Source organism: Cataglyphis hispanica, chromosome 23, assembly GCF_021464435.1.
Source record: "Cataglyphis hispanica isolate Lineage 1 chromosome 23, ULB_Chis1_1.0, whole genome shotgun sequence".
Classification (NCBI taxonomy): Eukaryota; Metazoa; Arthropoda; class Insecta; order Hymenoptera; family Formicidae; genus Cataglyphis; species Cataglyphis hispanica.
In genome coordinates this window covers 881,809-905,557 of record NC_065976.1, presented here as the reverse complement: position 1 = coordinate 905,557, position 23,749 = coordinate 881,809, and the positions used below count along the sequence as shown (strand labels likewise).

The window sequence follows — 23,749 nt, the reverse complement described above, 5'->3', positions numbered from 1 at the left end:
AGAAAGAGGGAGAGAGAGAGAGAAAAAAAAGAAACTGGTCGTAAAGAATATAAGCAGGATGGTTTCTTATCACCTACGGGAAGTTGATATCCCAGAGCTCGAAGCACCAATTGTCCTTTCGACTGAGTACGTTTTGTAGCAGACGAAAAGATTACTTTCAGCTGCGACAAATGTCTTTCCTCTTCCGAATCTAATGACACGTTCCAGATTTTTCCGTATACTAGAAAAATTTATGATTCTTACTTTTTCGTTTAATAGCGATTTATTTATCCAATTTTTCAGTTTTTTTTTTCTTTCTTTTTCTTTTCTTTTTATCGCGATTTCTTTCTCTCTTCTTCGCTATATTTTTTCAAATAAGAATAAAATTTATAGTAGTTTTACACAAAATGTCTTAATTGTATCGATATGAGTTATGTCTAACGTGAAAAGTAAATTATTATATTTTCTTTCTCAGTTGACTACTATATAAAATTATATTTATTTCATTTTATATCAATACTATATTGATGTGTCAATTTTCTATTACATCATCTTAAGACGCTTAAATACATTTATTTGGTCTTTATACAAAATGTTTGGTAATGAATTTTTCATTCGAACATCTGCATAAAAAATTTTGCGAAGCGAATAAAAGCGCGCGCTATCGTATTACAATGAGATTCGAAAGGAAATATTGGGAATATATAGGATAAATCTAAAGCGTCCACTTTCGAAAGGTTGTATATAGAATTATATATAAGGTATGTAGGGAAGCAATAAAATCTAAATAAGTGATTTTATCCATTTCCCTGAAAAATATTTTAATACACGAAGGGTGTAAAAAAAATCATGTCAAAATCTTATTTATCAAACTGTTCGACGCTTTTCAATAAATTTCTTCCATAATAATTTTCTCAGTATAAATCGTAAAATTTAATTTTACATCTTAATTCACATTTTATTACATTTATGAAAAGACGAATTTATATATAAAAATATTGATTAATTTATTTCAAAGTCCATATTTTTATGACATAATTGCGGATATTGAAATTATTTATTAAATCATCCTCTTTATATGATTACTTTCGAATAATTATAAAATATAATCATCGTAATCATCTATTTTTGCATATACACGTGCAATCTATTTTAATAAAAATTAGATAAAATTTTCTAACATCGCGGATTGCCATTTTCACGCATCCAGCGCTCTGGGCTTCTCCCGGAAGTTTCACGAAGCCATCTTTATGTCACATGCACTTTCGAAAGTCCTCGCGCGACTTTGGCAAAAGAGGAGTTTCGAACAGCGGGGATCTTTCTTGACAAATTTTATATCAGCACGCCTAGTCGAGCGAGCGTCTGGCGAAAATTTATAGCACCCGAGGGAACAGTAGCTGTGGAACCGAAGGAAATAATCGACGACGTGATTTGTGGAATTCTAGCTTGATCCTCACTTTGTTCGAATCTTGCTTCGTTATCGCCTATTGATAACTTTCTTAGAGAAATACCTTCATCTCGATCCTTGATATCTTTATTTTATTAAACAACTTATGAAAAGAAAATAAAATCAAAGATTCGATTCTTTAATTTATATTTTTCATGAAATAGGAAAATTACTATTATTTATTATTTTATTTGAATAAAAAAAAGGTAAAAAGATTTCCTTCTCTGCGCAGAAAAACTTTTTCACTGTCAAGAAATTATTAAAAAAATTAAATTAAATTAAAAATTATATAAATTATATATTCAATAACAGTTATTGTCTTTATGTTTAGAACGTCATCGCGCACTGATAAGTTATCGCAAATATCGATATTGTTCTTATAGTTTTACATACATATTCTTTTTCTCGGATTCTTGAAGATTCTACTTTTGTCAATATCCTTCCTTTTTGTTCGAAGCAAGAGAAGGAGAAAAGAGGAAGAAATATTCTCTGAAAGCTCGCATTGACTTTCAACGCTCGTGAACCTTTCCTCTTATATCCTAGCATTCTCAGACAGATGTATCCTATATATACCGTGGGGGAGTTCATAAAAGAGTTCATAAAAGCACCGAATACTGAAAAGCCACATGGCGGTTCTTCTCGACAAACGTGTAGTTGATATTTTTTTAGCAAATATTTGTTTTTACCTTTTTACCTCGTCTCTTCTTTCAGAACGTTTTAACTTTCAATTTCCAATATTTTTTAGCCATTATATTAAAATAATCTTCAATATTTATGATCGGCAGAGTGAACGTGCGATTCTTGGTATATTTTATATACTAATTTTTTTAAACGTTTTATTTTTGATTCTATGATCTCCAGACGAGAGATGATTGCCGAGATGTCATCGAATTCCTTGAATATGAATTCGCGTAGGATTAATTCTGATTGGACATTCGGAATGTCGCGGAAGTGGCAACGATTCAGAGACGATCGTAATTTCTGATTAAGCGCGGATATGTCGCAAGAACGTTTGCAGGGAAATGAAACTTTTTTCGGTATGTCGAAGCGCGTAATTAAATGCAACTCAATTACAGTCGCGTGTACTCGTTTTATTCGATCTTGTGCGAAAGAATGAAATCTACAGATAGTCTGCTCAGCGACGAGTTTTAAAATAAAAACTCTGCAAAATATTCAGCACGATATATATGTTGCAAATTTCTTAGAATATCAACATTTTTATGAAACGCCAAATCTTTGTAGATCAAACATTCATAAAAAATTGTTTGTGAAAAGATTAAATTTAAAACGAAGAGCCTGCGACATGCGTAACTGGATTAGCGGATCCAAACCCCCGATCGTAATTTTCAAATATAATATACATCTCCTTCAACAAGCGTTGCTCGAATATTCAGAAATTTACAAACATACTATGCGAATATCTTCGTGCCAATCATGCCAGTACTGACCTGTCAGCGTTGTGCCAGTTAAGTTTGACCGCAGGAGTGTAATAGTGCAGTGAACATCGACAGCAAGCAAGTGCAAGCCAATGTGCACTGTATAGTTAACCTAGTATTCCGAGAGTAAATTCAAAGTTAGATAATATCAATTTAGATCGCTCCGACTAGATTTAATAACCGAAATAATATATATGTATTCCTTAAGATTATAAACATTATATAATTATGTTGAAAAGTGGAAGGTTTTTGGAAGATAAAATTTCTTTTTATAATTTAATTATTATAATACATTAATATATTTGTCATATTTATTATATCTGCCATCAAATAATATGGCTTAGCATCGATGTTGCAATTTGCATTGATTTGAAACTGCTGTTAGAAAAGGATCTAAACTAATCGTCAAGTAGTAACGGTTTAACAGCGGCGCCACATTGTCCGACAATGCTTGACCACATCTACTGAGCTAAGAGCGCTTGGCTCTCTTATCGAAAGCATCGGCGTTTTCTGCATGAGCAGTGTTAAAACGTTTACGTAAGTGAATTTGGAACGATGGTATCAATCAATTTAGCTGCTTTCCAGATGCAATCTCTTATAAATTGATAGTCGTTCTTTCGTGAATATTTTTTCTTTTTTTTTTTTCGACCCCTCGAACGACCCTCCGATGCATAACTTTGGTTGAAACGGAAGCTGAATCGAGGTAACGAGATACCCAAAGAGCTCCTCTTGTCCTTCTTTTTTTTTTCACCCTCAGCTGCCCTCTGTTCTTTACACCCGGTCCGATTTCTTCGGTTTCAACCTTAAGAGCCGGATTTTGTACGTTTCAGCAAGTTCTCGTTTTCGAAAGCGCGGAAAACTTGTCGTGACTCGCAGACGAACATCCGTCATATAATTCCGTACCTTTTTCTGTCCGACTTACTTTTCTGCTCGAGTTCTTTTCTTAAAGATTTTTACTTGTGATACATGAAACTCCACATAAAAAAATTAATCGTAGAAACACTATTAATAGTGAGCTATGAATTATACGTTTATAAATAAATTATGCATTACGTTCGATACTTATATTTTTTTTTTTAATAAATTTACAAAATATATAGCTGGAGAATCTTTAGAATCAAAATAGCTGCTTAATATATCTAGAATTTTTAAAAGAAAGAACTGGCTTAATATAATATTCATCTTTTTTAAACTTTTCCGTGAAACTTAGTGAGTTTTCTTAAATTAAAATATATTATATGCGTAAAATATAATATATACATCAATTATCATTAATTAAATTTTAGTTGTACAAAAAAGTATAATTTATTTTACATAAAAATTTATTGTTTATTTTGTACATAATGTAGACTACGCTATCCATTTTGCAATTTTATAATTATAAAATAATGACTATATATTTATTCGCTGTTAAATTCGCGAATGTGTGAATGAAAATAACAGAAATTGTACTTGCAATATTTTTACACGCGACGCCTCAGAAAAATCGATAAGTAAATCGTTCACGATGCAGCTAAAGATGGAGGTGATTTGCTACTTTTTCCGGGTTCTTTCCCAAGTTTCTCTCGGCGAGAGAAAGAGAAAGACAGAGAGAGAGAGAGAGAGAGAGAGAGAAAGAGAGAGAGATACACCAACATCGCTCAACGACGACCAGATAAATGATACCGCCACGACGATTCATTTCTCTCGCGCGTAACATTTAGCACTGGTTTTCTTGGGTAGCACGCGAAGTAACCTGAGGTATATAAAGAATCATACAACCAAGAGATCTTTCATTAACCTTCTGTTATATCCGTCTCTTATGAGTTCTTTTATTAGAAAAATGATGGCACAAATAAGTAAAAAATATTTAGCTGCGGAAAAATAAAAGAAGATGTATGTGACTTAGTTGAACTTAGCCAGTTGATATTGGCTTATTCTCACGTTTGCCATATTTTTCGAAAGCTGTATCATTCATACGAATTCATATGGTTTTATTGTTGTGTGATATCTGAATCCAAATATATCTACCTGATTTTTCTCAATATTTTCATTCAAGAAGATACACGTTTCAAAAAACTTCCACAATTTATATAGACAAACTTATTGTTTCAGATTTGATGTTTTAATTTAGATAAAGAAATCTAGAATTATTTATAGTAGAATACTTTCTATAATCAAGTTTTTCTTTGACGTATAGAGTATAGTAGAAGAAATTATTAATTTCTAAAAATAAATTTTCAATACATATATATTTTCAAAGGATAAACAGAGAGATAGATATTGCATATTCAATGACATCGTATTTTTTCTAGCAAAAGGAACATATGTGACTAAGATAATATATTGCTAAAAAAATGAAGAGTAATTTTTCACATGACGAGTCGGCCCGGGCATGGCCGGTTAATTGCCTACTTAAACTCAGGAAGTTGAAAAAAAGAAAAGGATTTTTTAGGACGGAGATGCAATCCCGATTAAACTTCCGACTCTGCGGCGATATTACCGGAGTATAATTGAATTTCTCTGTTCGTATTTTCCTTCCTCTATTCTGCCCCTCCATTCTCGTTCTACTCCCCGACCACGTCCGGTCATTAGTATAAGCAGCGATTCCGATTACAAGAGCTCTTAATTACAATGTGATTTAGAGAACTTTTTCATTCAATCTCGTGTTGCACTCTCTCTTTCTCTTCTTTCCTCTTTTCTTTTTTGTCTCGAATAAAGCAATATGTTTGTCGCAATTTATTAAAAAATTAAATATTTTCAATTATGTCTACTTCTCTCTCACATGACGCATCAAACGTATATGTTGCACATTAAAAGTGTAAACTTCATATTAAAGCGCGTTGCGCGTAGAAACATTTTTTTGAATAGAAACAAATAATAAAAGCAAATCAAACAGAGTGTAATATAAAAGATGAATATTATAATGAGCATAATCTGGAAGTTATTACTTTTACACTAAACAACTTTACGTAATATATACTTTGAAATTATTCGCCCCATAAATCGGGTTAAATAAAACTTGGCAAATTAAAAGTTGTATTTTAAAACACCGCGCTCGTTAGAAAAATGCTTGTTTTTAAATTTATACGCGCACTTTTATGAGAAATTGCCTTCTATAATATTCGTATATTTAAAAAAGTTTATATTTTAATCATCGAAAAAATTCTTCGGTTTCTTAATTTAAAGATTACTGATATGTCGTTGAAGTAACCTTGATTTTTTTTTTTTTTTTAATTCTATTCGACTAGAAATTTGTTCGATACAGTTTCGATCTTCATGTCGCGCGATCGACAAGCGGCACTTTTACGCGATCCGTCCACGCGTGAACGAAACTTGCAATCTCGAATTTCAAGATAACGATGCGAGTATTTCCCCGAGGAATACTCTCGGTGCGCCGGCAATCTCGCCCGATCGAGAGACACCCGCGTCGCGTTTGCAGCAAATCGAATTCTCCGTATATCGGAGATAACCGACCGTTGTACATCCCGACGAAAGATATGATTCAAACTCTGTTTTACGTCGCTAGTCCAAATTGTTCTTGAAATTGCGCGAAAGAAGAAACGAACCCGAGATGAATTGTTCATAGTTCACTCTGAAAAAAAAAAAACGGATGTGCGGTAGCGCAATTTTATGAGAAAAATTTACATATTATATTATCAAAAAAAAAAGAAAAAAAAATTAATAGGAAAAGTCTCGTTTTATATAAAAATTTAATACCACATTTTTCCTTTAAACGGCTAATAGATGCTATCCATTTTCACTAACTGTAAACTGTAATTAAAATTTAGCAGCAATTTATATCATTATATACGAGGTTCGTATAACGCTGGGAAGCTTTTAGTCTGCAATAGATCGAGATTAATGAGTTCCATTGAGTAATGCTGTGTAACGATTAATTTCTTGATAATTAGTGTCTCCATTAAATGCTACATTATTGCAATATTAGCATTATTTTAATTTGACTGAATTTGCAATACATAAATGCGATTGAAATTAAATCCAAATAATAAAATAATGAATTAAAATTATGGAAGATAATTTTTAATAATTTCTTATCACTATAAATTAAATTTGTGATCTTACATATAAAATTCCTTTAATCTATCAATTTTATAATTTAAATTCCATACTAGACAAAGCACAAAATTCAATCGTTCCAAGTAATCACTGCAATTCGCGCAGAAAAGGAATATGAACGAAGGAATGAATAGACACGAAGCAGAAAGATATTCGCTGTCGACAGTGCGGAAATAATAACGGGGACCAGTCAGAAGCAACTCCACCGAGAGTTGACGGTAACCAGTGGAGTGTGTGTGTGTGTGTGAAGGACGGGCTGAAGAGGGTCAGGGGTTAAGTGAAATTGAAGTCTGGATCGTTGATGAAAACTGAGCTTGCGAAATACGAGCAGACAGTCAGCCGGTCAGTCGTGCTCTTTGGGCAATAGTTTCGTTTCCTTTTAATTTCTGTGAGAGAGAGAGAGAGAGAGAGGAAAGAACAGGAAATTGACAGCAGCGATCTGGAGAATCGTTTCGTTGCCATTACTTCGAACAAATGAACGTGTGCGGTTAAATCCTCTCGCGATGCCACCCCTGTTACAGGAAATATCCCGTTAAATAAATTGCCGCGACCGACGGTCGGGAGGCGGCAGGACGAGAATCGCGTGCGATGGTTCTTTTCTATTGAGAGCGAAATGATTTATGATCGCTGGCGCGCGCTTTTCCGCTCGCGTTTTGCGAAAAAATCTCAGCGAAGTAAGGATACAGCGAATAAAATATTCGGGAGAGAACCGACAAGGTCGGCCAGAAACTGCCAGTTGATGTATCGGCAAGGAAAACGAGGGATGATAAATATCACGGGGTAGGATTTGGTTCTGGCAGCGTACTCTGACATGTGCTCCCAGGAACCCAGATCATCTTTTCTCGAGTATAACGACTCTACGTTATATGGCCAACGTTATGCATGATCATGATGGAAGGTTTTGTTATGTCTCATTTAGCTGGAATATCGTATGTAATCGACATTTTGCGGAAAAATATAAGGAAAAAGGACGTACTTTCTACGATCAGATACGAGAGCGCGTGAAAGAGTCACGATTAATCTCCGGGTTTATCTAACATTACACAATAGCGGAATTCCATTCGACAGTTCTTGATAGACCTCTCTTGGTAGTGGTACCGTTTCCGCCGGAAATGGTAAAGGCAAGACTATTTTTCAGCGACGTCAGAGCCGCTATATCTCGTCGTCGTCGGTTAATTCCGTGAAATATCGGTCCCTGCACCTTTTCTGATAATGGACACTTCGACAGACTATCCAGTAAAAGCGATTTTTCATTTTGCTCTCTCGACATCCCCTTCCCTCTGTTATATTATCTCTCTTTATCCCGATACATTTCGATTCGTCAATTATTTTCCGCGTTCAATATGCGAGTTTTTTTGCCGCATATATCTGGTGCGTCGGAAAATGACGGTGACTCACCACGAAAGTGTTTTAATCCAAGCGATTTTCACAGCCAATTCACAGTGAATATCCCTTAATACCAAAACGGAGATGAACAAGTTTATTCGCGCAGTACTTTTAATCACCTACAATAATTGCAATTTTAATTGCCTCTTTGAGCGACATGTTCTTCGGCAAATGCAAAGTTGTTATTATTATCCCTTTTTTTTTTTTGTGAAGTTTGATGAAATCATTTTTTTTTTAATTTTGTAATTTTTCTATTATTAAATATTGTAGTAATTAAAGCACAAACTAAAAGTTACATTTTTTATAAATTATCACATTTATTAAATTTATTCAATTTTAGTTAAAATAATGATCACTTTATGATTACTGAAATATATGCAATTTTATTTATATTAATCTTACAGCTAAAAGTGTAAACTGGAAACAGCTTTATACTAAACCGTCAATCTTTCATCCTTTTTATCTCAGCCGTAAGCATTTGTCATTTAAAAGAAAAAGAATCTAGGACACTCGGTATAGAATATATTACACACATAACGTATCGTATCATTTGGCGGCTGATAGGTAACACGAGAACCTTCATTTTCACGCGAATGCACATCCAAAAAAGCTTTCATCACACATTTTGCGGTAAATCTTCATCGAGAATCATTGGAAGCTCTCACTGCAGGAAATTGCGATTTTGCGTTTGTACCTGGAGATAGACGAGGACAGGTACGAGTATATTTTGCAATTGTGATATTGGCGGGATGGAGCTATACAGACTCGAAATCAAATTGCGCAGCGGCACTTGATCCGAATTTACAAGAGAATCAAAATTTATCATTCTTAATCTCGAATCAATTGACATATGATTACATATGATTGTATGTGACCATGGCTTTAAACGGAAAAATTAAAATATAAAATGTTCAATGATTTATGTTTACATTAAAGATGTATTATAATTATTGCTATTGTTTCTTGAAACTCTTTTATATTATTTAAAATATTTGTCTCATAATTTTGGCTTAATTTTCTTTAAATTATGCTTGATACTAAAATCGATAAAAAATCAAGCAATGTACGAAATGTTCTCACAGTTGACATCATGAGAAAGGACGAGCAGTATCTGGCAATCGATCTCAATGATGTCATTTTAACGTATCTCAGACTTGCTGTCAGACTAATCGATAGCTCTGTGTATGTGTGTGAGAGAGAGAGAGAGAGAGAGATCTCTCTATCAAGCTATAAATTGATTTCGACAAGCGAAGGGTTCGCCCAACAAAGGCTACACACCGCACCCCGTATCATACTTCGATATACTGCGAAATAATGTAATCTCGCTAGATCGTGTCTGATGATTGGCCCTTTATCGCTCAAGGACTTATGCTCACGCGAGAATCAATGTTCGTCTCGATAATCGTAATGCGATTACATGAAAGATGGGTTGTCCCGATTAGGAATTGTTTCGATTAGGAATCTTTACGAGTCTTTCGATCTTTTTCTCGCCATTCTGTCACGTGTCATATAAAGTGTCGTATAGTCCGGCTGCGTTTTCCAACCGAAATTCGAGGCACGTAAGACAGGAAAGCATCTGTGCATTTACACATGGATCTGCGATGCTACCTACGAGAAGGATGAGAGAAGGAAAATATATTCTCGCGCACAGACAATACGTATATTTCTCGTAGGAAAACAATTTAAAATATCTCATGCTGTTATTACAACGGCAACTAATCTTTTGCAAAATACTAAACTAAATTTAAATTTAAATTACATATGAATGTAATTTAATCTAAGGATAAAAAGTATTAATAACAAGTATTTTATAATTAATAAAATCTACGCGAAAAACGATTTATCGCTCGTGAAACTTTCAACTTATCGCGCACTGAAATTTTCATCTCGTAATCGAGTAAATTTTTCGATGTATTCGTAAAAAAGATTGCAATGTTCGGACCATCTAAATAAACGTAAAGCGGAGAACGCAATTCGTATATATTTATTTATTTTATACGAATGACTACGGCTTTTTTATTTATTTACGTCAAATACTCAGCAAGCTGCATACGCGCACTGAATAAGTCGGCAGAATAAACTGTTTGACAAGGCAGGTTGAATTATTATTAATGCAGTTTGTTTCTTCGAAGCGTTATACGGTGGAAAACTTGGCGACACACTCAGGACGGAGAAATATCTCGTCGATCGGTCAATGCAATCGAGAGGCTGTCTTTACGCGGAGTCGTATCACTAAAAAGTTGAGCTATATAAAAACGAAACAATTTATCATTGCTCGTATCTATAAAAATGGTAAAATGCAATAAAATTTAAAATGTTATTTGTAAAAATGAGATTTTTATAAATCTGATATATCATGATACGTCACAAATAAAATACCATTGTTTTTTTTTTTAGTTTGCGATGTGTTTTTATAAAAATGAGATTTTTTATAAAAACACATCGCAAACTTAAAAAAAAACGATAATTTATTTATGATGTATCATATATTTTATTATATTTAGATTTATAAAATACATTAATATTTTACATTGCACAACAATTTCTTTTGTTATATTTATTTTTAATGGAAGTCATCGCATATGTATAAAGGAATTAAATATATATTACATTATAAAAAATTTTATTTAAGACACGTCTACTTAGATAAACTCATCACGCCATTTTCAACGAACTATAAGCAAACATTAAATAAAGATAACAATTGCCCAATGCGCATAATTGAATAAAACAACTGACGCGGCCAACATTTTTTCTCAATTAAGTCAGCGTAAAATTGCACTTTCTCAATAATTCGCGGCAACTCTCTAAGCGGATAAACTATATTTCCTGTCTTGATCGTAACTTTCGGGTCGGAAGATAGTTTAGGAGGGAGGAAAGGGAGTCGATAACAAAATAATCTCGACACACCGCAATCATCTACGATGACTTAGTACCTCTGGTTTCTCTCGCCGACTTTGAGAAACTCGACCATTGCGCTTAGTTCACTTTGCAGCCCCACGTGGCCGATACCTCGACCCTCGACGGAACTCTATCGACTACAGATATCTATATCTGCGCTATAACGATCTAATATTCGCTGGTAGGTTTCTCCAGCTTAGAAACGTCGTTAGGTTATCCCATTTCAATATAGAATTGGCGACCGTTATGTGAAATGTTTATATAGTTAAATAATAGACATAATCCCTTAGTATTGTTATTGATATTTTTCATTAAAATTGTTTTTTTACAAAGCTATTTCTTTGTAAATTGCATAAGTCAGTATAAATCAGAAAAAGAATATTATCTTTTTATAATGTCACATTAATCGAAATTATACGAGATACAAAATATAAATTAAAAAAGCACAGATACACAAATATTTAGATAGTAAATTTTTTATCTAAATTATAAATAGGATGATAATCAAAAAAGAAACAGCGAGAATCTGTTAGCGAATTAAAATCAGATTACCGATATGTCTCAGCCTTTGGGCTTAGTGGATCGAAATAAGAGCCTGCCGCGTAATGGTGCGATAATCTGATCCGATTTAGCGAGTGCCCCGCGAGTCAGATTATTCTTGTATCCTGATTAAAATAGCGGAAAGATCATTTTCATTTATGCCTCGATACCGCAAAAATATCACTTTTTTTTTAGGCGCATTTATTTTCTTCTCGATTGTTGATCAGGCAGTTTTTAGAGAAACTATCAGGTTTGCTACAGTCCGAGATCTCTATCTATTTACGATACCGTAATCGCACTCGCAAAACGCATACACACACGTATACACGACACAGTATAAATTAAAAAAAAAGAAAAAAGAGGGCTTGATATCGAATCGGAAGTACAAAGTAAGCTCGACCGCCGCAGCGCCCAGAACCACTAATGTGCTCGCTCGCAGCGCGGACGGCAACTTCGAGGTGACCTTGGCCACGAAGGCCACGATCTACCATCAAGGATTGGTCGAGTGGAAGCCGCCTGCCATATATAAATCATCGTGCGAGATCGACGTGGAGTACTTCCCATTCGACGAGCAGACCTGCGTCCTCAAGTTTGGTTCGTGGACCTATGACGGCTTCAAGGTAAATTCGCATGGTAGCCGTTAAGTCGCGACCCCCATAAGACCTAATCCACCACCCTACCCATCTTTACCACCTCGTGCCCCGAACAATCTATCGAGCCCCCAAATGCCCGAGACGCGGATCCGTTACGACCACGTGCGGGATGCGTCTCCGGGATGGCGATCAGCTGATAGATTTTAAGCGTAGATTAGATGACAAACGATCGGCTCGCCGCGTAGGTCTCCGATCGATCGAGAGGGAAAAATTGCCGGGAATCAGCCCGGAAGACGGATGCTGTCACATAGTCGCCGACGTAATGCTGTCGCGCGGACAATTATACGAGATGAATCGTAGATCGAGAAGAAAAGTCGATTTTATATATATGTATAAAATCGAGTATTTTTCGAAAACAATAGAGATCAATTATAAATATAAATTTAGATGTAATAAATACAAGTTATTACAAATAATCATTATTCTGATTAAAATCTTGATTCAAAAGAAACATCATAATTCTCAGTTTTATTAAAAGATGAAAAAATTTATATAAATTTTTGAAACTATCGGCCCTTCGCGAGTTGATCGAGGTATCGATTTTCCGTTTCAAAATCTCCGATCAAAAAGTCGTTTTGCGAAACGGCGAATGTATCATGATAATCGTGTGAATGCATCCGTCGATACATGAAACCGCTCAAATGAAGGAGAATGAGATAGAGATAAAGAGAGACAGAGAGAGAGAGAGAGAGAGAGAGAGGCGGCAGCATCCGGAGACCTTCTCTACGAGCCCATCGTGATCACGCTCGGCTCGTTTCTTCGGTGATTCCAGCGCCGATGGGAACTACGAGGTGACGCTGATGACCAAGGCCACGGTCTACCATTCGGGATTGGTCGTGTGGCAACCGCCGGCCGTATATAAATCTTCCTGCTCCATCGACGTTGAGTTCTTTCCATACGACGTACAGACCTGTGTTTTGAAGTTAGGCTCCTGGACCTATGACGGCTTTAAGGTGCCGCACTACCACAACGCAACGAGCACGAGAAACGCAGCATTTAGTCTCGAGAATATTTGCTCATCATCGGTCTACTCTAACGTTATCCTTTAGCTCGTTTTTTCCATTTTGTGTTCTCATTGTCAAAGAATGCCTTCCTCGACACCCGTAATCGTTCCTGCGATGCGCTAGTCTTGGACGTCACGTGATACATATATTTACATATATTTATATTATATATTCATCCGTTTATCTCTACGCATGTATATAGGGTGCGCCGGATACTCCGCACTTCCAGATCATTGGATTTCTTTATCAATTTTTCAAGTCGATCTGTTCTTTTCTTTTCTTTTTAATTATTTTTAATTGTTTAACTTTTAAATTTTAAATTGAAACTCTTGAGATTGAACGAAGAATAAATGCTTTTGTTACTTGTTTGCACGATGCATGATAATTCGTACGTTTTTGATAACTAAAAATTCATTAACGATGTTTCGATTTATATGTTTGAGAAGATCAACTTTAAATTGATCGAGAAATTCATAAATAAAAGAAGAATATACGGGGCACCCTATAAATATACATACGTATATTTGGATATTGTTACGTGGTGTGGACTGCAGTGTTATTTTATTGACCACCATTCTCCATCGTGATACGACGTGATACGGTCGGCTCGTTCTCATATCGTTCTACGATGCGTCCGAGAAATCGGGCGAGCTCGCGAGCTACCTAAACGCATCCGTCAATGCGGCTCGTGTTTGCTGTCTAGGCGAGGATCGACGAGCTTATCCGGTGTCCACGATGTCAGACTGTAATGGAGTACGCGTACGAACGATTCGAGAGATTTACCGTTGCATGTCGGATGGAATCGTCGCGTCGATGTTTGTTAAGCGGTGGTATATCCTGTTGCACTGCGGATTAATTTCGGTGATTGGAAGAAGACGGCGACAACAGTAGGAAATGGCATGAAAATAGCCGATCGTGTTTCCGGTGACAGCAAATATCGCCTATTGTTTAATTTTTATTCCCCGACGATATTTTTAGACGAATCGCTTTCATTCAAATTTTCATTTCTTTCGCGATTCTCTTTGCTTATGTTTCGACAAAAAAAAAAAAAAATTGCGAATCCATGTGCATCATATATATATCAATTTCATAAATACATAACAAAATATTCGTGCAGCATAAAAATCCGCGAGTAATTTATCGGGCTTTGCTAATAAAATATTGTAAGAATTGCGTTGCGCGACATAAAAGAGATATAATAATCTCTTCGATCCTCGCTTCGACAAGTAAGCAGAAGAGCGATACGTCGAAGGATGTCACGATTCACGCCGAAGAGAGCGAAATATTCGCTTCCGGTTAGTCATTTCCTTTCATTCATTCATATTTATTAAGCAGCCGGATTTTTAGAGACTGTTAAAGACGCGATCACGCGAAATTGATCGGTAACGCCGGCCGTGGATTCTATAATTGTTTGTTTCTCTAGCCTGTTCTATTTACAAGACACTACTCGATACACGTGGGAAAGGTATAAAATGTCGCGACAAGTATCTCGAAACACCATGACACACGAAACGAGAGACATGTTAGCTACATGCACCCGTGTGCCACTACAGAGACACTCTGTTTCCTCTATGACTGTGATAGTCATAGAGATAGTAATTTATCTTTCAACGATGATACATTGTTCATTTTAAACTAATTGTTATATATTGAGGTTTCGTTGTTTTATATTTCCAGGAATGCAACTTACTTTATGATGCATTCTCGCCAGCCTTTTATTTACCTCTATTAATTTATAATAATTAAACATTTATAATAATAAAACATAGTTAAATCCGTGAGGGAAATCAACATTTTCGCGAAGGAACGTAATTGAGAGATGAATACGAAGTATACGAAAAATACTACAGGTTATAATATTTCCTAAATCGAAATATATAATGGATTTCTCTCCAATATCCGCTATTTAGTTTTACATTCTATTAAACAGACATTCCAAAAGCAATCTGTTATTTTATCAATCGCATCGCATAGATTCGATTCTAAATTTGACCAACGCTGATCCGATGAGCGTGCAATTAAACGCATGTCGACAACGCAATTTATCTGTCTAGACCGGATCAGGGGACATGCGAGAAAAGTAGGACGATCGAGACGCGATCGATATAAAAGAGCCGTCAGTCGCGCAACGCGATGCTTTTCGAATTTCTCGTTCGCAATTAAAACTCTCGTTTCCCAGCGAAAAGAATACGACCTGACGTAAAGTGTCCCTCCCTTAAAAAGGTAATTTTTATTGCATTCCACGAGAGCTGTAATATTAAAAGCCACTTAGCAACAAAGCAGACTCGGTACCTTTTAGCCAACTGAAACGCAAGCGTCAAAGTTCCTTTTTCAGTCCAGATTGACACGTTGAATTTTCTTCATCTAAAAAAAAATTTCGTCTCATGTTTCTTATTTCAAACAGCGGTTTCAGTAATGCTCCTTAATATGCACAAGAAACACATATCTTCATCTACAATATGTATGAATTTTTCTTATCGTTCTTCTAGTCGTTCTACACAAAGTCGATCAATACACATGTGAGATTATTTTATATCACAATGCATCCCTTGCGACTTTATTATATACTTACAAGTTAAATCTCTTTCAAAAAGACTGCATTATATATTGATATCACATTGTACGCTTGCTGATACGTAATGCAACCAATATAATAATTAATATTTGGTACGTATGTTTCATCAAAATATTTGCGGGTTTATCCATAAATTCGTACGCGCTTTCCCACGGTACATCGTTAAAACTTCGTCGCGAAATTTTTGCGTTTTTGCAGCGGTGCGTCGCTTGTTAGTTTTGTCAATAGAATTAAACAGGAAAGTGTAGGACAAATCGCTACGGATTTCTCTCATAGGACCGGTAGAACCGCGTGTAATGCATGCAAATTTTTATCTCTCGATAATGGCGCTCAATTAATTTTGGCTTCCGGAAAACCATAATGTACGTCTTTCTATGATTTTCTATCAATATTTCTCTGACGTTCAAACTATAAATTTTCGATTATCTGGATATTGTCGAAAAATCAATTCTGGATGGGCTCAAATAAATTAGATTTCCGGCTAAATTCTGAAATTTTATAGAAAGTTTAATTCTGAGCAAGAAGTTTCCCTAAATACGGGTCGAAAAATGCTTCCTTAAAAAATTAACCCCCAGAAAAGTTGTAGAGAATTAAATTATCTTTTAAATGAGATCAAAATGATTATAGTTCGTTCTAGGTTTTGAGATAATCAGATATAATTCAAATGTACAAACAAGTGTTTTGTCGGCTATTGACGGTAAAGCTTTTTAAAAAGCTGATTATCTCAAAACCTAATGGAACGAACTGCAATCATTTTGATCTCATTTGAAAGGTAATTTAATTCTCTACAACTTTTGTTTCGGTACTTTTTGTCAAAAAACGCATACTTTCTCCGATATTTATAAAAATGTATAAAATAATTGTGATTTCAGAAGTTTTCGATCGCTAACTTTTTAAGGAAGTATTTTTCGATCCATGTTTAAAGAAACTTTTTCTTCAGGATTAAATTTCCTATAAAATCTCAACGTCTGGTCGAAACGTTTGGGTCCACCTTGTATATTGCATAAAGATCGCAGGAGAGAAACAGTTTGTTAAAAATATTTATTCTGTATATACAGAATACAGCTCCATTTGCGTTCTATCAGTCCGGCGAATCCAGTCGCGAGATAATTTGACCTTCCGTCTCTCCTACCATTCTTCCTGTCGGCGTGTTTTATTGCGACGATAAAGGACGGATCGATATTCCGTTATACGTACATGGCGGCTTCTGTGCGTTCATTCCTGTCTATATCTACGCCAACTGAGCCGGCTTTCGGTCTCATCTACGGTTATCAGAGAGATGATACATAATATAAAGCTCAAGCCGTGGAATGAATATCGGATGCTTGTTCCGCGGTCGCGATCTGATGCGCTGATAAATCATGATCTCCAATGTTCTGATCCCAACGATACTTTGTTATCGTAACACTTTCCGGGAAACTCTCTTTCTCGACTGACATAATATATTCCTCGCTCTACGCGCAGTAATTTTATTCGTCGTCTTTGTCCGATAAATTAGAGACCCGGCTAATTAGCAGTTGCATAGTATCGAACAATTTGCGCGTTGCATAAATAAAATCGTGGATGCGAGGTCAGCGCGCTACTTCACCCGTGTGACCTGTGAGCGAATAATTTGGGCTCTCGTTCTATAACGATGCCATTAATAGCGTAGGATGTCGGGTTGGGTCGATAATGATTAGAATATATGACGACGTTTCTCTGTTACATGCAAGTTTTATTTTAATTGTTAATTGTCGTTATCAAAATATTTAGAGCACGAGGCAATCGGTGTGGCGTATGTAATTTGTTCAGAGAATAGAAAAAAATCGCAGATGGAAGGAATTGCGAACGAAACATCCTGTATAACTTTATTAGCGCTACCAATAATCACATCGCAACTCGATTATGTCAGTCAACCCGCGTACGTTACGTTGGTTTTGCGCGTTGGCAGAAAAAAAATAACATGTCAATGAACCGTTTTGCTCAACCGGTCGGATATCGCGGCCGAGTGATTCTCGGCGGTTCCGATATTTATCCGCTCTACTACGATGTCGATTGTCCGTGGAAACGCACAACTCTTGCACGAGTTATTGCCGGATCAGTCATCCGAATCGGACACACGCGAGCTTCGGAACGGACAGACGATAATAATTCAATTTCCTGGATTCCTTCGAGTCCCGCAAATGGCGTTCAGTTTCCGCTCGTTCTCTCAATCGAAGCGAGATCGTACGGATCAGAAATAAACGCATCCCTCTACGAGATAAATGGAATCATTTTATAACGGCCATTTTAAAATCATGATAATAAGAGTGATATATATTATATTATATATAATATACTATTATATATACATAATATATAATAAACAACAATAAATAAGAGAGAAATATAAATGTTAATCGCATTAAAATAAAAAAGAAATGGGTTATATCCTCAGCTTTCGCAAGATTATTTTGCTTTTTTTTTAATGATAATTTAATAATGAATTCAACTCTCTAAACGCATTACTCTACATTAAAGATTGTTATACAAATTGATTAGCAATCGCGCTAATGCAGTTGAGAAATATTTTTAAATTTATAATACATAGAAAAATTATGAGAAAAGATGATAGACAAAAATCATTTACATAGATGTGGTTGATAAATATTATTAGAAAAAGACATAATTAGGAAAAAGCATTTATTTTTGTTAATTCATTATTTGTTGATTTTTTTATTCACATCCATCGGTTATCGATATAAAGGATTTAAGCGATGCGAAATCAACACCATCTGATTTGTCAATCCAATTCAACGTATTCGTTGTAAATTTGCAATCAACGGACTGTGATAACTCGCTTTGTGTGCATCGAAAAATTATATTTCTAGCAGCATAACGTGATAACAATGTCGGGATAACCGATGTCAACATCAAATTGATAAGTGAAGCCGGGTACGTTCATATCGTTGATTAAGACTTTTCGCACTAATTTATTTTCCAATACGCGACAAGACATTTGATCCGAATCTGATTAGACGGGAAGTCTTCTATTATATTTGCAATGAAGAAACAAAAAAATATTCTGGCAAAGCAAAGAATATTTTTCTAGTCACGGATTTTTTTAAAGAATTATATAATAATTTTTAATGAATTATAATACTCGATTTTTTATAAAACAATTTAATAATCGTTTTAAATATCTCGTTAAATAAATAACGTTATATCAGAATTATGTCGAAGTATCAGAATTATATCAGTATTTATCGAAGACCCATGCACAAGATTTTAAATAAATGAATTACATAGTGTAACGATTTTCTGCATAAAATTGAATATAAAATTTGCTTGCAAAAGACAATGTTTTTCCAGAGTACACCGCCAAAAATATTGCTTTCAATATGCATATTTATGCATATATGTTTGCGCACATTTATTACGCTCGCTTTATATAAATATTTTTTTCTCCTTTTTTATACACTTTGCACATCGATTGTACGGTTTTATTATTTCAGTATCCAAGTGCAATCACTTACAAAAAATTGTTTTTAAACATTTTTCATATTATTAAAGTGATGAGAGATTATATCACGTATTAAAATTAAAACGTAAAGAATTATAGCAGAAGTTTCGACGATAGATAATACTTGCGAAAACGGCAATCAAATCGAGGATAACTGTTAAACATTAAACTAAATTAAATTTATATCACAGTAAATCACATTAGACTTGACATTTCTCAATATCGTAGAGAAAATTCACAAGAAATTTTTAATCTTAACCAATTCAAGGAAAAGAATCACTTTTCGCAGCAATAAACCCCGGTCAATATCGTAAACTGCATTTTGCGCAATACTTTTCATCCATTTTTATAAAGATCGAGAAATGTGACGTTTATTATATCATTTGGCTTTTTCGTTTGATATTTTTTACGAACACTTTTACAACTTCACTCCGATTCGAAATGAAACAGTATCAGCGATTGATCGCGCTAACTTGTACCGCCATCAAAAGTTGTTCCATTCGAATAGGCTTTCACGAGCGACAGGGCATTCATCGCGGGAAACCGCGGATAGAAGGGGGGGGGGAGGGGGAGCTATCAGGGCGAACACGCGGAAAGGTCGCATCCCCTTTAAGGGGCCCTTAGGGGAAAGTATAGTGCTTTCGCGCGGCTTTAACTTAGCAGCGCGGCGAGGGCGGTGAGTCCGTTGACTTGTTGAGTGGTTCGTGTCAACGTGACCGGGTCAGAGGGTGCTTTCCAGATATTTACCGGATCCAATGAGACGGACGCGACGCGACGCACCATCGACTATCCATCCTATCGACCTTACACGCCATCAGGCTCGCGATACGTCGATCACACGCGTTTACCGTGAAATCCTATAAGCGCATTAGAATGTATGATTAAACTGTATGTCGGATGAACACTTGCGTCCATTTGACAATATAGAATAGGGACTCTGGATTAAATATACAGGGACATTTCTTTGAAAAAGTCTGATTTTCTTCTCAAAGTAGAAACTGATTTCTGTTGTGACGCTAAATCATTTGCTTAAAAATATATTCGATATTTTGAGAAATATTGCAGATCAGTTGGTACATAAGAATTTATATTATACATACATATATATTTATTATATAAATGTTCTTTGTGATACAAATTAAATAAAATTCTCGGCAAATAATTATTGACAAAAAAATTTATATTATTAATTAAATAATAAGTTATATGTGTATTTTATTTAGCTTCTAAATTTCTCAACTTATGAACTGGTTTGGTAATAACGAAATAATACAGAGAAGAGAGAGAACTTCAATATTATGTTTTGCTGATTACAAAACTTTCTTTTGTATAATGTCAAACTTGGAGAGTTTATTAGTTAGAACATTTTTAAAAAATTTAATGTATTGTGTTGTTAATTTAAAACATTGCAAGGCTCTTTCATGATTTCAGAGAAAGCTCATAATTATATATATAAAAGTTCTTTTTTTAGTTTCTATGGATATATTATTTTTTGAAAAAATTTTTTGTCTCTCTAGTAAAATCTGCATTTTCAGTTTTATTTAATTAGAATACATAATTTTTTTTTCTCACAAGAATTATTTTATATTCAGAGAAAAGAAGGAGAGCAGAGTAAAGTTTAAGGGCAACAGTTACAAATTAAATATTTTATTTATATTAAAAAATGCAACTTGCATTATTACTTACTTGTATTATATTTTTGGTGATAAGTATATTGAAAAAAATAGCGCATGTTAAATAATTTTTATTAAAAAATTAATTTTTATTTTTGAACCAAAAAAAAAGTATTAAATTTATTTAGTATCTTTGCAAGATCTGAGGATATATGCTAACTAATATATGCTTCGATTTAATGTCTATTATTTTATCAATATTTTATCATCTAAGAACGGGAGATAAAATATTTAGTGGAGTTCAAACTGTAATCATCGATAGCGCGTTCAATACAATTCCAATACAATTATCATTAAATACAGGTGAATCAGAGACTATTTCAGGGGAGTGGGAGGGTTGCTCTAATCTAAGCGAAGATTATCAGGTAAAAAGAAGAAAGAGCTTTTACATTACTGTAATCGCGTTCGCGTCAAGCGAATTTTTTTTACGGAAAAATCGAAACTAGGAGAGTAATCATTTATCGTTCCTACCGATAAACGTCTATAAAAAGACGATTGCAAGAAATGGTCTTTGTAAGAAATGGCCTTTACGCCTCCTGGACGGAATTCTCTCAATCCGATCATATAACGGACTGTGTGTTATGGACAATGTGAAATATAAACGAGAGGAAGAAAGAAAGAAAGAGAGAGAGAGAGAGAGAGAGAGAGAGAGGAGAGCAAAAAATTAAGACATTTATATTGAAAGCGGCGATTGACGCCGTTATTTCTTCGAATAGTGCGCACGAATTTTATACCTTTTCCATGGGGGCTCGATTTTCCATAGAGGCGTCGGCGCCTTTGTACGTTCCGCTTTCACTTCGTACAAAAATATAATACACACATATACGTATATACACGCGCATGACACTCATCACATATGTACACATACATGTACATATAGATACATTACGCGTCACATTGAAAATGCATTCTCCGCGATGCAATCAGAAGAGACTTGACTTTGTATCAAGATAACTGAGCGCAAGTGCATGTACAAAAATGATATTATTTTATTTCTCTGACAATTGTGGCTGAGTTATGTTGCTATTATCTTTTTTATTTTCCCAAGCTATTTGATTACATAAAGAATATTATCAGTCTATGTATAAAGTGATTTGAAATTTATCCTTAAATTAAATTTTGCCATTACATTCTTTAATAAATTTGGAAAATTAAGAAAATTAAACGATTTTAAAACCGACATTTAATTAAACTTTTGTTAAGAGAAAATTCACATTTATCAAGGAATACGCTAGTCAAGCACGACAACTTAATTTAAACACATTCTATATTGCTCTCGTTAAATTTATACGACGGAAAAGAATGGAAAAAAATCTTTACTTGGGAAAGAGTTTTTATTTGAAGCTTAGAACTTAATCTACAGCAAGCTTTGCAATACTTCTTTGTGGATAACGGCGACACGGCGAGAGGATGAAAAAAGGATGCATCGCGCCGCGATTGCAACCAACCGCGTTCTACACGCAGTTTATGCTCACACATGCACACGTTCGCACGTAATATACATATATTTTATAAGATATATACAAAATCACACTTATACAAAGTCAGTGTACACACGTACAGGCTGTTCCGAAACTGCCAGGCACCTTAAAGCCACACCCATCTCTCCACGTCGTTCTCGAAAAGGAATTTCAGCAGATTTTCATACGCGAATTGCAGAACACGATAGACATTCGGAATATCGCTCGCGAAAGAGATCCGTCATGCATTGAAACGGATCGCTCGGTACGACGAAGACCTATTAGAAGTAAAGAGTTTAATGTAAAATCGCTAGATCTGTTTATTAGAGAAGGTTGCACTATTTAGAGATTACTCACTCATAATTTCTCTCCTTAGAAGTTTCCATTCGCGCGTGAGTTTCGGACCACCCCGTAGACACGCAGTTTACTCAACCACGATCCATTTACACTTTCCCAAACACAATTATGTATGTTTATCATTGTTGGGTGTATGTAAGTGTACGTTATGCGATAGTAAAAGCCAAGTACCGCAAGCTCGATGTGTTGTTGCGCGTAGCAAAGCGTTAATGTGCTTGCGCGCTAGGAAAGCTTTCTGTCTCTAGAAGGGCTGCAAGTGTGAATGTAACGCAACAAGGGGGACGGTAAACGTGTCGCTAGGGACACGGCAGGTGTGAAGGAAGCGTCCTTTACGCCATCCCCTCAAGTGGTGTATCGCGCGCTGTTAATGGCGTTAACCATGTTAATAGCCTAGATTTATCAGCGCGATGTAAAGAAACGTCAATTGCCAATTTTTATTTATCGCCAAACATGCAATTTAGCCCCCGAATTTTTAATCCCAAGAAAGTTACTACTATAATCGATTATATAATCGGTTATATTGATCATTATGTAAAGCATGCCCTTATGTTTCCATTAAAATCAATTATTTTTTTTTTATTGACTAAAAATAAAAGATATTAAATTTTTAATTTTTAGATGTAATTCGTACGAAATTATCTTGGTCCAATATCATTTTTCTTTAATTTTTAATTAAAAATAGCTGTTTTCAATTATGGAAAATATTGAAAATATAGAGAACTTTCTGTGTATTATGTTTGAAATAATATTTTTCGTGCGAAGAATAACAAAGTAAAATAGACGAGTGCTAAATATTGG

General features: G+C 35.0%; 1 protein-coding gene across 2 annotated transcripts in view; it reads left to right on the top strand.

The window, feature by feature from the left end:
- LOC126857932 (acetylcholine receptor subunit alpha-like) overlaps positions 1-23,749 on the top strand; it is a 151,439-nt gene that overhangs the window by 77,029 nt on the left and 50,661 nt on the right. For both annotated transcript variants that reach the window (XM_050607844.1, XM_050607845.1), the window contains one exon: positions 12,188-12,368. In XM_050607844.1, coding sequence (XP_050463801.1) covers positions 12,188-12,368 — 181 coding nt within the window. The remainder of the gene's footprint in view (positions 1-12,187; positions 12,369-23,749) is intronic.